This window comes from Acomys minous (genome assembly GCF_964271855.1).
Source record: "Acomys minous genome assembly, chromosome: 2".
Classification (NCBI taxonomy): domain Eukaryota; kingdom Metazoa; phylum Chordata; class Mammalia; order Rodentia; family Muridae; genus Acomys; species Acomys minous.
In genome coordinates this window covers 69,001,954-69,015,237 of record NC_140484.1, presented here as the reverse complement: position 1 = coordinate 69,015,237, position 13,284 = coordinate 69,001,954, and the positions used below count along the sequence as shown (strand labels likewise).

General features: G+C 44.9%; 1 protein-coding gene across 1 annotated transcript; it reads left to right on the top strand.

The window, feature by feature from the left end:
* Nucleotides 1-12,001: 12,001 nt before the first annotated feature.
* Nucleotides 12,002-12,298, top strand: LOC311609674 (large ribosomal subunit protein uL24-like; the record flags this gene model as incomplete). Its single annotated transcript, XM_084802936.1, has 1 exon — nt 12,002-12,298. One exon carries the CDS (start codon nt 12,002-12,004, stop codon nt 12,296-12,298), a length of 297 nt encoding a protein of 98 aa, XP_084659062.1.
* Nucleotides 12,299-13,284: the final 986 nt, after the last annotated feature.

Below are 13,284 nucleotides of genomic sequence, written 5' to 3'. Positions count from 1 at the left end.
TAAAAACAAAACAAACAAACAAAAACAGTTGAATAGGATGACATATGGGGAGGCAGGGACAGGCAAATCCCTTGGGCTCACTGTTCAGCCAGCCTGATCTATTAGTGGGGGAGATCAAAGCATAGGGGCTCTGTGTCCACAACTAGGTTGTCTTTTGACCTCTACACAATACCCTCATCCCTCCACAGAGATGATGGGAGCAGTGCATATCCAGAAACGCCACACAAGACCATGTCACACTCAGATGTGCTCATGTGTTCTCATCCCACAGACAAGGAACTCAAGCCTGAGGAGTCTTTAATCTGAGAGAGGCTCACAGAAGACAAGTGGTATCCAAAACTAGGGATGAACTTAGGAAACCAGCTTGTGGGAGGTTGATCATGCCTCTTAGGAAAGTACGTTCCCCTCATGCAGGAAACTTCTCTTCACAACAGACAGTGACCATTAAAGAAAATGACAACCAATAAAAATGTAGAGCTGCAGAGTCTAGTCCCAACTGATATGTCTACAACATGATTCCTCCACTGAAGGCTCAGGGATCATTTCAGAAAAAGGGGGGTGGTGGCATAAAGATTGTAAGAGCCAAAGGAATGGAAGTTGGCTGGGAGATTATATCACCTGGAAATCTCAAAAGCTGCACCCATGAACCATGAGCCAGCATGGCTGTCTGAACAAGGCTCAAGCAATGACAACATTAAGACATGCTGCTGTGGAAGGGAGAAATCTCACAAGGCCTCATCCCTAAACATAGAACCATAGGCAGCTAAGAAATACTGAGGGCAGAAGAAATGGGCTTCCCTGGGAAAAGCATACCTACTGGTTACCCAACACCAAATGGTCAGCCCTGAAAACATAGAACAAGAAACACTATGCAGACTGAGTGGCTTGGGTTTATATATTTAGATTTATGCATGTGTGCATATATATCGATAATTTTTTTAAAAAGAGGTCATGAATTTGAATGAAAACAGAAGAGAGAATTGCATGGGTAGCGTTGGAAGAGGAGGAAATGATGTAGTTACATTACAATCTCAAAAAATGAAAAAAATTAAAAAGAAGATGTTTGAGTCTTGACATGTGGTGCATGTGACTGTGGCTCTATTTTGGAATGGGTCTTTACAGATATAACTAGTAAGATGAGATCATAACTGAATGGGTGGTGCCTAACCCAATGACCATGTCCAGAGACAAAAAGGGAAAAATCCCCAGGAAGACAGAAACAGAGGTCAAAGATGATGCTATAAGCCTAAATGCACGTGATCATCAACAAACAGGAAAGGATCCTGGAACAGAACAGAACTGCCACTCTGCCTTCAAGGAAAAAACTGGAGCCACCTAAACTTTAACTTCAGACTTCTGGCCTCTTGATCCATTGGAGAATCCTTTCCAACAATCTGCATGAGCGCGCACGCGAGTGTGTGTGTGTGTGTGTGTGTGTGTGTGTGTGTGTGTGTGTGTGTGTGTGTGTCTGTGTGTATGTGTATATGTCTGTGTGTGTGACTATGTGTATGTGTCTGTGTATGGATGTATGTGTGACTGAGTGTGTGTATGTGCATGTGTCTGTGTATGGATGTGTGTGTGTGTGTGACTGTGTGTGTATGTATGTGTATGTTCTATGAATAGATGTGTGTGTATGTGTGAGTATGTGTGTGAGTGTGTATGTGTCTGTGTATGTGTGTATGAATGGGTGTGTATCTGACTATGTCTGTGTATTTATGTGTCTGTGTCTGTGTATGGGTGTGGGGGTGGCAATCAGTTTGTGGCTCTTTGTTAGGAATCAAATAAGTGATGAGAGAGAGAAAGTGCATACTTGAGAGGCAGAGGGAGGCAGATCTCTGTGAGTTCAAGACCAGCCTGGTCTACAAAGTGAGTCCAGGACAGCTAAGGCTACACAGAGAAACCCTGTCTTGAAAAACTGGAAAGAAAGGAAGAAAGAAAGAGGAATCAAATATGTAAAGCCCGAAGAGCACCTTCAGGAAGGTTTAGCACTATAACATGAGGGCAGAGGGTGCACCTCCACCCCAGAGCTCTCTCCACCACCTTGGAAAGAAAGAGGGAAATGTGATGACAGTTGAGCCCAGCACTGATGAGTACACACATCTGAAACAAGGAACAGAAAATAACTTGTTGTTTTAGACTGAGCTTGAGAACCTCGGCTAAACTACACGAGTGTTCAAGACCTGAGCTTTCCCATCAAGGGGCCATAATATGTGGCAGTGCACATTCCGGAAGCCAAGACACAGAGCCTGTCCAATTTCCCAACCCAGCGATAAGAGGTCCCAGCGGGCAGTCTAATTCGATGAACTGCCAATGCTTCTTGGGGCCATGTGACTTACTACACATGTACTTTGGGAGTTGGTAAAAGACAGAGATTCTTCCAAGAACATCGGCCTCCAGACTGCCAAGATGTAGCTTGCAATCACCAAGGTTTGAAATAATTGTCTTCTCCCTAATCAGATAATCGCTGCCACCCAGGCAGTTCCAACACCCTAGGGCAGAGGGGAGGAGGCAGGAGGCAAATGGAAGGGGGCTGAGGCAAATCTTTTCCAGCTTGCCCCGGGTGAAGCCACAGATGTGAGCAGTCAATGAAGGCCTCTCCAGAGTACTTTACTTCTCCCCCCGAAAGGTTCCCAAAGTCTGCATCCAAGTTCATTTTTCATCTCATAACTCTTCAGGGTGCTCCAACAAGTGTGAGGCTTGTTTCAGTCTGTTTGGGGGTTCTTTTGTGAAACTGTCAAAACAATGACATCATTTGGAGCCATCTGCTGGCATAGGAGATTGGCACAGAGCTCACCGCTGACTTTTAGAGCTGGAACAATCAATTCAAGATGGCCGCTCTAGGCCCATGGCTCACTCAGCGATACTGGAGCCGGTAATGGATCGCTTCAGCTCTTCCTACAATTACCAAACACGCCTATGCTCACGTAGCCACCAACAGCTAGCTGCCTGCCAAGCATGGCAAAGGAAAGACACCGTGCTGAGCCAGAAACACAGGCCCTCCGCTGCTCTCCCCTCCACTTCCGGCCTGAGCAATAATGCGAAGGACCGAGGGGATGGGATTTTTGTCAGAGCAAACTGTTCTCTTCGGAGCAGAAAACGTGAGGGTAGCATCAGCAACGGCCTTTATCTGATGCCGTGTGGCGGCACCAGGCCTTGCCCAGAAACACCAGAATCCATGGGAAAGCATCACTGTGGGTGTGTAACTCAGATGTGGTTTGTGATCTCCGGGAAGAGAGTGAACTGAAGCATCTCGTCAGGGCCCAAAGCCCGTGGGCATCTGCAATCATGACCGAGGCTGCTAAGCACAGCGTTTATACAGTCTATGCAATTAGAGAGCAGGTATACTCATGAGAGAGAGAGAGAGAGAGAGAGAGAGAGAGAGAGAGAGAGAGAGAGAGAGAGAGAGACCTACTTCTGTTGCCATTCTTCCCTCATTTCTCTGGGAAACAAAAGAAAGCGACTCAAGAATCATGCAGGAAAATTCTTTTTGACCCAACCTGCCCTTTTTGCCACCTTGCTCCATGAAGTAGCTAATTGGGCCGGCTCTGCACAGCTTTCCTGGTTCTGACAGGGGCCTGAGTGCGCTCCCTCAGGCCAGGGAAGAGCCAATGGCACTTCTCAGATTTCATTTGGTTTATAAGAGCCAGGGCATGGGTTCAGGTTGGGGTTGAATAGCCTAATCTTACGGAAAACCAGCAGATAGCAATTTCTCACAAGTAGAAACCACGAGCAACCTTGCACATGTGAGTTAAGTCTGGTGTGAGCCTGGGATTATATCCAAAGGGGGGCCTAGTTACCCTGCACTTAGTTCAAGGCGGTGGTGGGCATTTGGAAGTAGATTTCTATGACTACCAAACGAGGAACAAAGTACGTAAACCATAATAAAAGGAAGGTCGTTAGGGCTGCGGGAAGAGGCAAATGAGGCAAGGAAAGAGGCAAATAACCAGACTGGTCAGCCTGGAGACATCTCTCTTTAATTGACCAAAGTCATAGCGATAACAGGGCCGGGTACTTTCATTAAGAAATAAGGTTTGCATGATCTTCTTTTAGCATGGACCAGCTATCTACATGCAAATAAACCCTCTGATAATAATCATGGTTATGTCAAGGTAGAGAGACTATAAAGAAAATCATACTAGTGGAACTACTGGTAGGATTATTCAACACACACACACACATACACACACACACACACACACACACACACACACACACACACACACACACCTGTTCCCAGCCCCACTCTCATCTGCCTCAAATGCTGGGAGGGTCTGGGTCTGGCCTACTCCAAGGGAAGGCCACAGAGTGAACTTGGAGGAGGCAGGTGAGCAGAGGCTATCCTGGGCAAAGTTCTCTCCTCTCTGTCTTCAGAATCCCTTCTGAAGCTCAGATTTGCAGACACATTTGAAACTCTGTAAAGAGCATTCTAATTAATATTCGCTCAGGAACAAAGCCAGAGGAGACCAACTGCTTCCTGGTAGGCAGAGTTTAGTATTCAGCTTTCATGATACCAGAAGTCAGAAGTGACTGCAGGCCGGGGTGGAGCTACTGACATTTATGCAGCATTGGAGTGTAAAATATCAAATACAATGACTTCGCTGAGACTATCAAAAATTGACATTTTTCTGTGAAGAAACTCAGTCTAGCTTTCCAGTATGTAGAACTTTATAGCCTACTTCTTAAAAAGTCACATTTTATTCAAGTTTCATATAGCCAAGAGTAATAAAGCAATGATCTGACCCAGTAATTAACTACAATGCATTGAAATCTACAGCTAGAAATAAGCACAAATGCCCATTCTCATGTGTATTCAACTGCAACACAAGCACATGTTGAATCATCTTATTGTCTTGATGACAACAGTCACCAGGACGGTGGCTCAATAAATGTGTCTCATGCTTAAATACCCATACCTATAATAAAAACAGCTATTATTTCCAGTTTTAAGATGTAGCCCAAATAGTTTCAGATGAAGCAATGAATAATGCAAAGGTTTCCTTATTCCACAAGACCCAGATCCAGATGGGACTTGGGGAGTCATGGAATGGAGAAGTAGGGTCACCCCATCTATAGCCTAGATCAGCTTCCTTAGCACATTTCATGCCCATAAAAGGACTTTCTAAGGTAATGGCCTAGACGTGAGGTGACCTTGAAATGTCCTCAGTGCGATGAGGTACCATGAGCACCTCTACAAAGCCATGTAGTACAAGGCTGACTTGGACCATCCTGATGAGGAAACAGTTCTTGTCTCTTGGGATGCTGATGCTTTCGAATTCAAAGCAAAGAGCCTCTTATCAGATGAGGTAGAACACCATTCTCCCTGACACACCCTCACTTCACGCTAGCCCCCCAAGCCCAAGGCAAACCATCAGCTTCTGTTGGGATCCATAGAGTCCACAGAATACAAATTATACTAAGGGAAGGAAAAGGAAAAAAGAAAGTGCAAGCTGGATAATGTGATGCAAACTGGCAATGAATATTTATATGGTCAGGGGTGTCTCGATTTGGAACCAGTCTAAATCTAAAAGAGATTTCTTCATCAAATCGTTGCTCCAAGGAGGCCAGGGTGGAGTCATAACCGATTGCGTTAGCCCCCAGAAATAGAACTGAAGTCTGCTTCCCACCCAACTGAAACTCTGGCAGGTTTCTCTTCTTCTCACACCTCGGTTTTCTCATCTGTAAGATGCAGATTAGTTGGTGCTTCAAAGCGCTGCACTGGAGACCTGTGCTACCTTCTCAATCACTTGCAGCCTCAGGAGCTTCTGCATTCATCCAGGCTTTTCCCTGAAGGATGCCGACCCACTTTCCTGGTGGCTCAATTCTCCTGGCCTCAGGGTTCAATATCTGCTCCTTGGAAAGAAGACTGTTCTGCTGCCCCGGATCAAAGAGGCATTCTATATATTTCCTTCGTTCTGCTTCTTACATCCTACATTGTCCAGTTTGCTTAATAATAACTTACCATCAACTCCCCTTGTTTCCAAACTACACACACACACACACACACACACACACACACACACACGCACGCACATGCACACACACACACACACCCATACACACACACATGCACGCACACACACATTCAACAGAGAACCATAGGAACAGCAAAATTTTCCTGTCCTTGCCTCATTTTTGGAGCCTCACACCAGACTTGAGACAGAGAAGGAGCCTGATAAAAGTCCATTGTTGAATGAATAAACGCACACAAAGCGTTGGACAAATACTAGGTCCTCAAAAATTACTGACCCCATAAACAAATAACAGGCGTGAGAGGCTTCCTATCTAGTCCTGTATCCAGTGCCTGTGTGGGGCAGGGGAGGAGAGCTCAGGACCTTTTCAACCAAACAGACATGAGCCCAGATCCAGGCTCACTCTGATGTGACCCTAGGCTGACCAGTCATCCATGGCCCTCCTCCTCCTGGAAAGTTAGGGGGTAATTCTCAGATGTACTTGCACTCATGAGAAGATTTAACAGAATGGAAACACAAACTGGCCAGCAGTACTGGCTAGCGAACCCTCAAGGCCACGTGAAAAAGTCTAAGTGGAAGACCCTTGTTTTGAAGTTGTGAAGCATGTCACGTGATAACAGCAGGGTACCGTCCTAGCACAGGGCCCTTCTCAGCATGGAGTCTTGGGAGGACTCATACCTTGTGGCCACAGAGCTGGCCTCGCTGCCCAGTTGTATGAGACACAGGAAAGCTCTTAACAAACGAGTGCCTCTCCCTTCTCATTAAAAATCTGATGTAATGAAACAAGACAGATTGTGGCTATTGGCTGAACAAAAGGATCCTGAGCTGTGGAATTTCTGGTGGTGATAACCATCCAGGCTAATTATCCACTTGGTGAATTATTCAGATACTTTGCCTGTCTCTCTTTTTTTTTTTATTCCTTTGAGTAATATGCCTGCCCATTTGATAATACAAAAATAGACTCTTCCAGCCCTACTTGTCTCCAGCACTCTGATAAATCGCCATTGAAACAAGAAGTTGAAACTTACAGGCTCGTTTTTGAACAGGAAAAAAAAAAGCATAGCACATTTGTCCCCTGTCCTCTTGCTTACCGGTCACCTATAATGCCAGACTCAGTGTGGCAGAATGGACAGTAACTGAGACAAGGAGCAGGTATGAGTCAAGACTCTGGTGACAGAAGGAGAATAAGTCTACTCCAGTTTGCCACACAAAGAAAGAGTGTGTTGGTTGCTTGCCTAGAGACCAGCTCAGGAATGTCATGGCATGCCCTGCATTTACTGTGAGCACAGATGAGAAGCCAAGATGGAAAAGGCCCCATCATTTACCCACATCTGCATGCCGAGGGCAGAGTGGATGTCACAGCTGCCCACTGCCCAGCTCTACAAGGCCTGGGAAGACAACTGACCAGTGGTGAGGAGAGGTCTGAACATAGACTCAGCAGAAAAACCTGGGAATCAGTACTCTGTGGAGCATACACTGCTTTTTTTCTTAAGTATGTTGGTGTATGTTTATGTACATGTTAACGTGTGTGCACATATGTGGATGTGTGTAGATGCATATAGATGTCAGAGCTCAACCTTGGATATCTTTTTAAATCACTTTCCACCTTACTTTTTGATAAAAAGGTGTTTTGTTGAACCTGGTGGTTACTGGTTCAACCAGAGGCCAACCTCAATGTCACTCCTCTGGCACTCCGACACTAAATCTTTTTTATTTTAGAGACATGGGTTCTCATTGGCCTGAAACTTACTAAGAAGGCTAACATGGCTGGCCAACAAGCCCCAGGGATCTTCCCAAGAAGTAGGACTACAGTCACATGCCACCACACTTGGCTTATAGCATGGGTGCTCGGGATCTGAACTCAGGTCCCCGTGCTTGGGTGGCAAGCACTTTCCCAACTGAGCCATCTCCCTAGCCAATACTTTCTGAAAGTCCCTGTCTCTTGCAACAAATATTTCAGCCTGGAGATGGGGAGGCCCTGTTTTTAATACTATGAAAATGCCAGTGTTTTTTTCTTAAATCAAACCTTTCTTCCATGATACTCTGGACACAGAGATTTTTGTATCCATGATTTCAAACATCTGGAAGAGAAAAAGAAGGCATAGAAGGCAAGCCCCGCTCATTACCAAATATCCAGATGTTTGGCATCACTTTGTCATTGCTGCAGTGTGTGGGCGTCCCCATCTGAAACAGACATGGAATCACTTCCAAAAACCAGGTTCAGAGAGTGATTTTCTGGGAGCAGAGATATCTTATCATGTGCTGTTTGTTACAGAAATGAATTAGCAGGCTCTAACTAGTAATTCAAGGATAATGGTGGAAATGAACACGCAAAAAAGCTTAGAGTAGAGACTGCAGAGAGGGCTCAGTGGGCGGAGTGCTTCCCATAGGAGGAGAGTGAGGACCTGACTTCAACCTCCTAGAAGCCACATGAGAAGCCAGCTGTGTGGTACAGGCCTATAATCCCAGCATGGGGAGGCAGATGGAGGATCCTTGGCACTTCCTGGCCATCTTTGGTGAGTTCCACGCCAGTGAAAGACCCTGTGTCAAAAACATGGAGAAATGGCCCAGTGGTTAAGCGCACTAGCTGTTCTTCCAAATGACCCAGGTTTCATTCTCAGCACCCACATGGTGGCTTGCATCTGGCTATACCTCCAGTCTCAGAGCACATGACTCCCTCTCCTGGCTTCCGTTGGCACTGCAAGCATGTGGTGGATAGACAGACAGGCATGTAAAACATCTGTACACATAAAAAAATAAATTAAAATAAAGATTTTAAAAATGTTAAGGAAACAAATAAACCTCCAAAAGTGGATAGCTCCTGAGGAGTGACCTCTGAGGTTGACCTCTGGCCTCCACACACATGCCTGCACTTGTGTGCAAGGCACACAGGCACATACATGCGCACACACATACAAAAACATACATGCAAGAAACACACATACTTGTACGTAAACGCACACATGCAACCAGGTACACACATATATAAAAGTTTAGAATAACAACACTTATGAAAGGAAAGGTGATTTTTTTTCATCTCTCTACTCTAACCTAAATTCTATTTTTAAACTAGGTTATTGCTTTTCTTTAATCACAATTATTATTCCCAGGCTCAGTGATGAAAACATTGCTTAAACAGAGGATGTTGTAATGAACAGAGCACCCCAGCAGGAGTTAGAGGAGTGCCCTTCCTGAATTTGGACCTACCTCGTACTGTGAGTGGGTGAGTATGTGTGTACAGTCCATGGATGCACTGTTATCAGGGCACGCGCGTGAAGACTGGAGGACAAGTCAGCTGTTATTCATCCCAGAGGCTAGCCCCCTTATTGTTTCTAAAGCCAGGGTTTCACTCTGGCCTGAAAACTGCCTGCAGACTAGGCTGGCTAGCCAACAACACCCAGAGACCCACCTGTCTCTGAGCACCCAACACTAGAGTTACAAATGTTACAAAAGCTGGCTTATTTTACGTGGGTTCTGAGGACTGAACTGTGGTTCTTATTCTCGTACGCACTTCTCCAGCTGTGCCATCTCCCAAGCCTCCTTCCGCCTGTCTCAACCAACCAGTATCTAACGGCATCCTTCATGCTAGCTTCAGAAGTTAACTTCAAGAGAAGTTTAATATTTGGTGCCTGGCTGGAAGGATCTTGCAGTTTGGTATAAACTGGGATTGTCATCCTTAAGTAATTAAGTCTGAAACAAAGATTTACAATGTAGCATCCTAAGATGCTGAAATTCAGGGTAAGGAGAGCAAAAGAGTCAGAAACTTCAGGTGGGAGTGGGTCCCTACATTCATATGTAGGTTCATTCTCCATGCCAAGCACTGTTCTAAGTAACTCTGTATGAAACAGACAGAAAATAAAATAAAATAAAATGAGCAGATAGCTGTATTTCAGATCCTTGGAGATAAATTCAGAAAAATTAAATTGGAAAATCTCTAAATTGATAGGCTGTGTTTAGCTGATCTGCAAACCCAAGCACACACCTACCCAGGCAAATTCAAGGACGCTACAATGTATGCTCAGGCTTGCACAATTATTAAGACCCAACATCTCAACCCATCGAAGGTTCTACATCTTGGGAAGAAGCATGATTTCATCCTACATATGAATAGGACTTGTAGCTAATAAGATCCAGCTGAGGCAGCTGGAAAGATGGCTTGCAGGTTAAGAACACTCAGAGGACCCAGGTTCAATTCCCAGCACCCATATGATGGCTAGCAACCATCTGTAAGTCTAGTTGAGGAGGATCCAATGCCATCTTCTGGTCTCCATAGGTACAAGGCATGCATACAGTACAAAGACATACATGCAGGCAAAATACTCATGCACATAAAGTGAAAAAAATTATTAAAAAATCCAATCAGGCTTCCATTTTGTTCATTTCTTTGTAAACTCTCAGGACACAAAGTCTGGTGTTATTTTCTTCCATTGTTTTCAGAAAGAAGAAATTATGCCAAAAAGGAAAATCCACAATTTTTCATGGATCATGGGCCTCCTTTGTCCTTGATAAGTCTAGACTTATTGCCCAGCTGTCAACTATTGATACAACACCGGCTATGGTTACTGTACTCTCAGCACCTAGGACAATGTTCAATGCATCACAGATATTTAATAATGTTTGCCAAACTAAGTGGTTGCATGGGGCTTTAGACTTGACCACACTTAATATAATATGAGCTATGAAAATGTGGTGAAGGTGTCCTCTTTAGCTCTTATATGTTTATGGAGCCATCTGTTAGTGAGACAAAGAGCTTTGAAAATAGAAAGTTTATCCTGGAGGCCAACCCTTGTGTCATTATTGTCCATGGAAGAAAGAAGGCCACGCAGCTAGCTGCCAAGAGAGCTTCTGAGAGTGTTGGCTGCAGAATGACACAAGTACACCTACTGACACGCGTGTCACAGTCCACACGTGCCACAGTTCCTAGTACGGATCACCTTCTTTAACAAAGACCAGTAAAGCAAACCTAACAGAAGAAGCCACACAGCCTTGGTGGCTGTTGACCAGTCTCCATCAGTGAAAGTTCTCCCTTAGCTAATCCCTATGGTGCTACACCTTCATTATTGAGGGACCCGTCTGTTAAGTCTGGGTGCTGTATCCTTCAGAGTGTGATGGTGTCATGGTCAATATGTATTGTCAACTTGGCACTGTATTGAGTCATTGAAGAGACAACTCTTCGGGCATTACCTGTGAGGGATCATCTATAATAGGTTAACTGAGGCAGAAAGATCCACCCTAAATATGACTGATGCTACGCCATGGGCCGAGGTCCTGAAATGAATAAAAAGAAGAACCAGAATTTTTTTTTTTGCTCTACTTCCTGACTGTGGGTGAAGGGTGTCTCAAGCTCCTGACACCATGACTTTTCACCATGATGGCCTGTAGATTCCAAATGGGAGCAAAAATAAACCCTTCCTTCCTAAAGTTGTCAGGTGTTTTGTCACACACAGGAACACAAAGAGTAGCTAATGTGTATGATTGGAACACTGAGCCGAATGGGATGAGCCCCACCCACACAAACCAGCCAAGTCTTTACTGTGCACATTGCCCACAGCTTCTCATCTGAGAAAGCTGTGCTTGGGTAGCCCAGGTGGCTCATGCCCAAATTCTGAGAGCCACACGTGATTTGTCTCCAGGTTGCTAGCAATCTAACAACTCTCTGTCTTCCTACCTCTGTCACCACCCTACCCCACACCGTCATGGGGCCCAGCCAGCACTGAGCATGAGCGCCCTTCTCCCCTCGCCATGCTTGGTACACCATGAACAAGGAACACAATTTGGCTTAGAAAGCGCTTGCTATGAGTTTCAGAGGAACTTCCACGCTCCGAAGAAGAGGTGGGCTTTGCTTCAGCCAGCTTTGTCATTTCTGGATGTCACACCTGCAATCATGACAGCCAACAGGTGTCCATGAGACAAGTTACCCTGAGAGCAAAGTCAACACTTTAAGTCAAGCAAAACAGGGACAAAAAGCGGTAGGGTCCGGCGTGTGTAGACCTCTTTCTTTTTGCGGCCATCTCTGGATCACAGCTGCCAAAATGAAGTCCAATCCCTTCGTGATTTCTGACCAAAGCAAGAACCACAAACACCATTTCAAGGCATCTTCTCACATTCAGAGGAAGACCATGTCTTCCCCTCTTTCCAAAGAGCTGAGACAGAGGTATAATGTTCGCTTCATGCCCATTCGAAAGGATGATAAAGTTCAGGGGGTTATGACCAGGCTAAAGCTGGACAAACACCAGAAGAAGATCCTGGAAAGGAAAGCCAGGTCCCGACAAGTAGGAAAGGAGAGGGACAAATACAAGGAAGAGACAATCAAGATGATGCAGGAGTAGAGGCTTCTCATATATACAGCTCTCATTAAAGACTGTTTAAGTAGTTTTTAAAAATGAGGTAAGGTCCTCAGGGTATTAATGTGGGATTAACTGCCCTTAGAGACTACTCATACCTAGGCCTCTTACAAGCTGAAACACTAAGTGGGCTTATTGTTTAAATAAGTTTTGCTTGGGAATTCTAGGGACATGTAGCCCAGTGCATTGTGAGTAGCTTGGCCTCAGAAGTTTTCCTCTTTCAACTTCTGGCCATCTTCAAATGGGTTTTCATGCATGTAGGAACCAAAGTGAGCCTTTCGTGAGAAGAAATCTGATGACGCTACTGCTCTCATTAAACTTTTCAACAATTTCTCTTCCTACTTGAAAGACTGATGCTCCGAAACATAGTGTAGTAGTCACATAATGCCACATAACAAATTATTCCCAATTTTTAGCAGCTTAAAATACCAATCCTTGGGCTGGAGAGGTGACTCAGAAGTTAAGAGCACTGATTGCTCTTCCAAAGGTCCTAAGTTCAATTCCCAGCAACCACATGGTGGCTCACAACCATCTGTAATGAGATCTGGTACCCTCTTCTGGCCTGTAGGTATTAACATGCAGGCAGAACACTGTATACATAATAAATAAGTAGAATTTTTTTTTAATCCTTGGTTATCTCATAGTTCTATGAGCCAAGGACTCTGGTGCGGCTCTGCTGGGTGACTGTGACTTGGGATCACTCTTGTGGTTGAAATCAGGATGCTGTCTGGGACTTGACAGGAGATGAAAGCTCTCTTTCCAACACGCAATTCTGAAATATTGGTGGGTGGGTGGTCTTAGCCATGTAGACTTTTTCACAGGGTTGCTTGGGTTTCATTACCACATAGCTGGTGCCTCCTGCCAGAACAAATGACCCAAAGGAGAACAAACCGGAGTGTCCCTACACTTTGATCTCTGTCCTGATCTTAAACGTCACATATTGTGGCTTCCATCGCACCCTGCTTATTCAT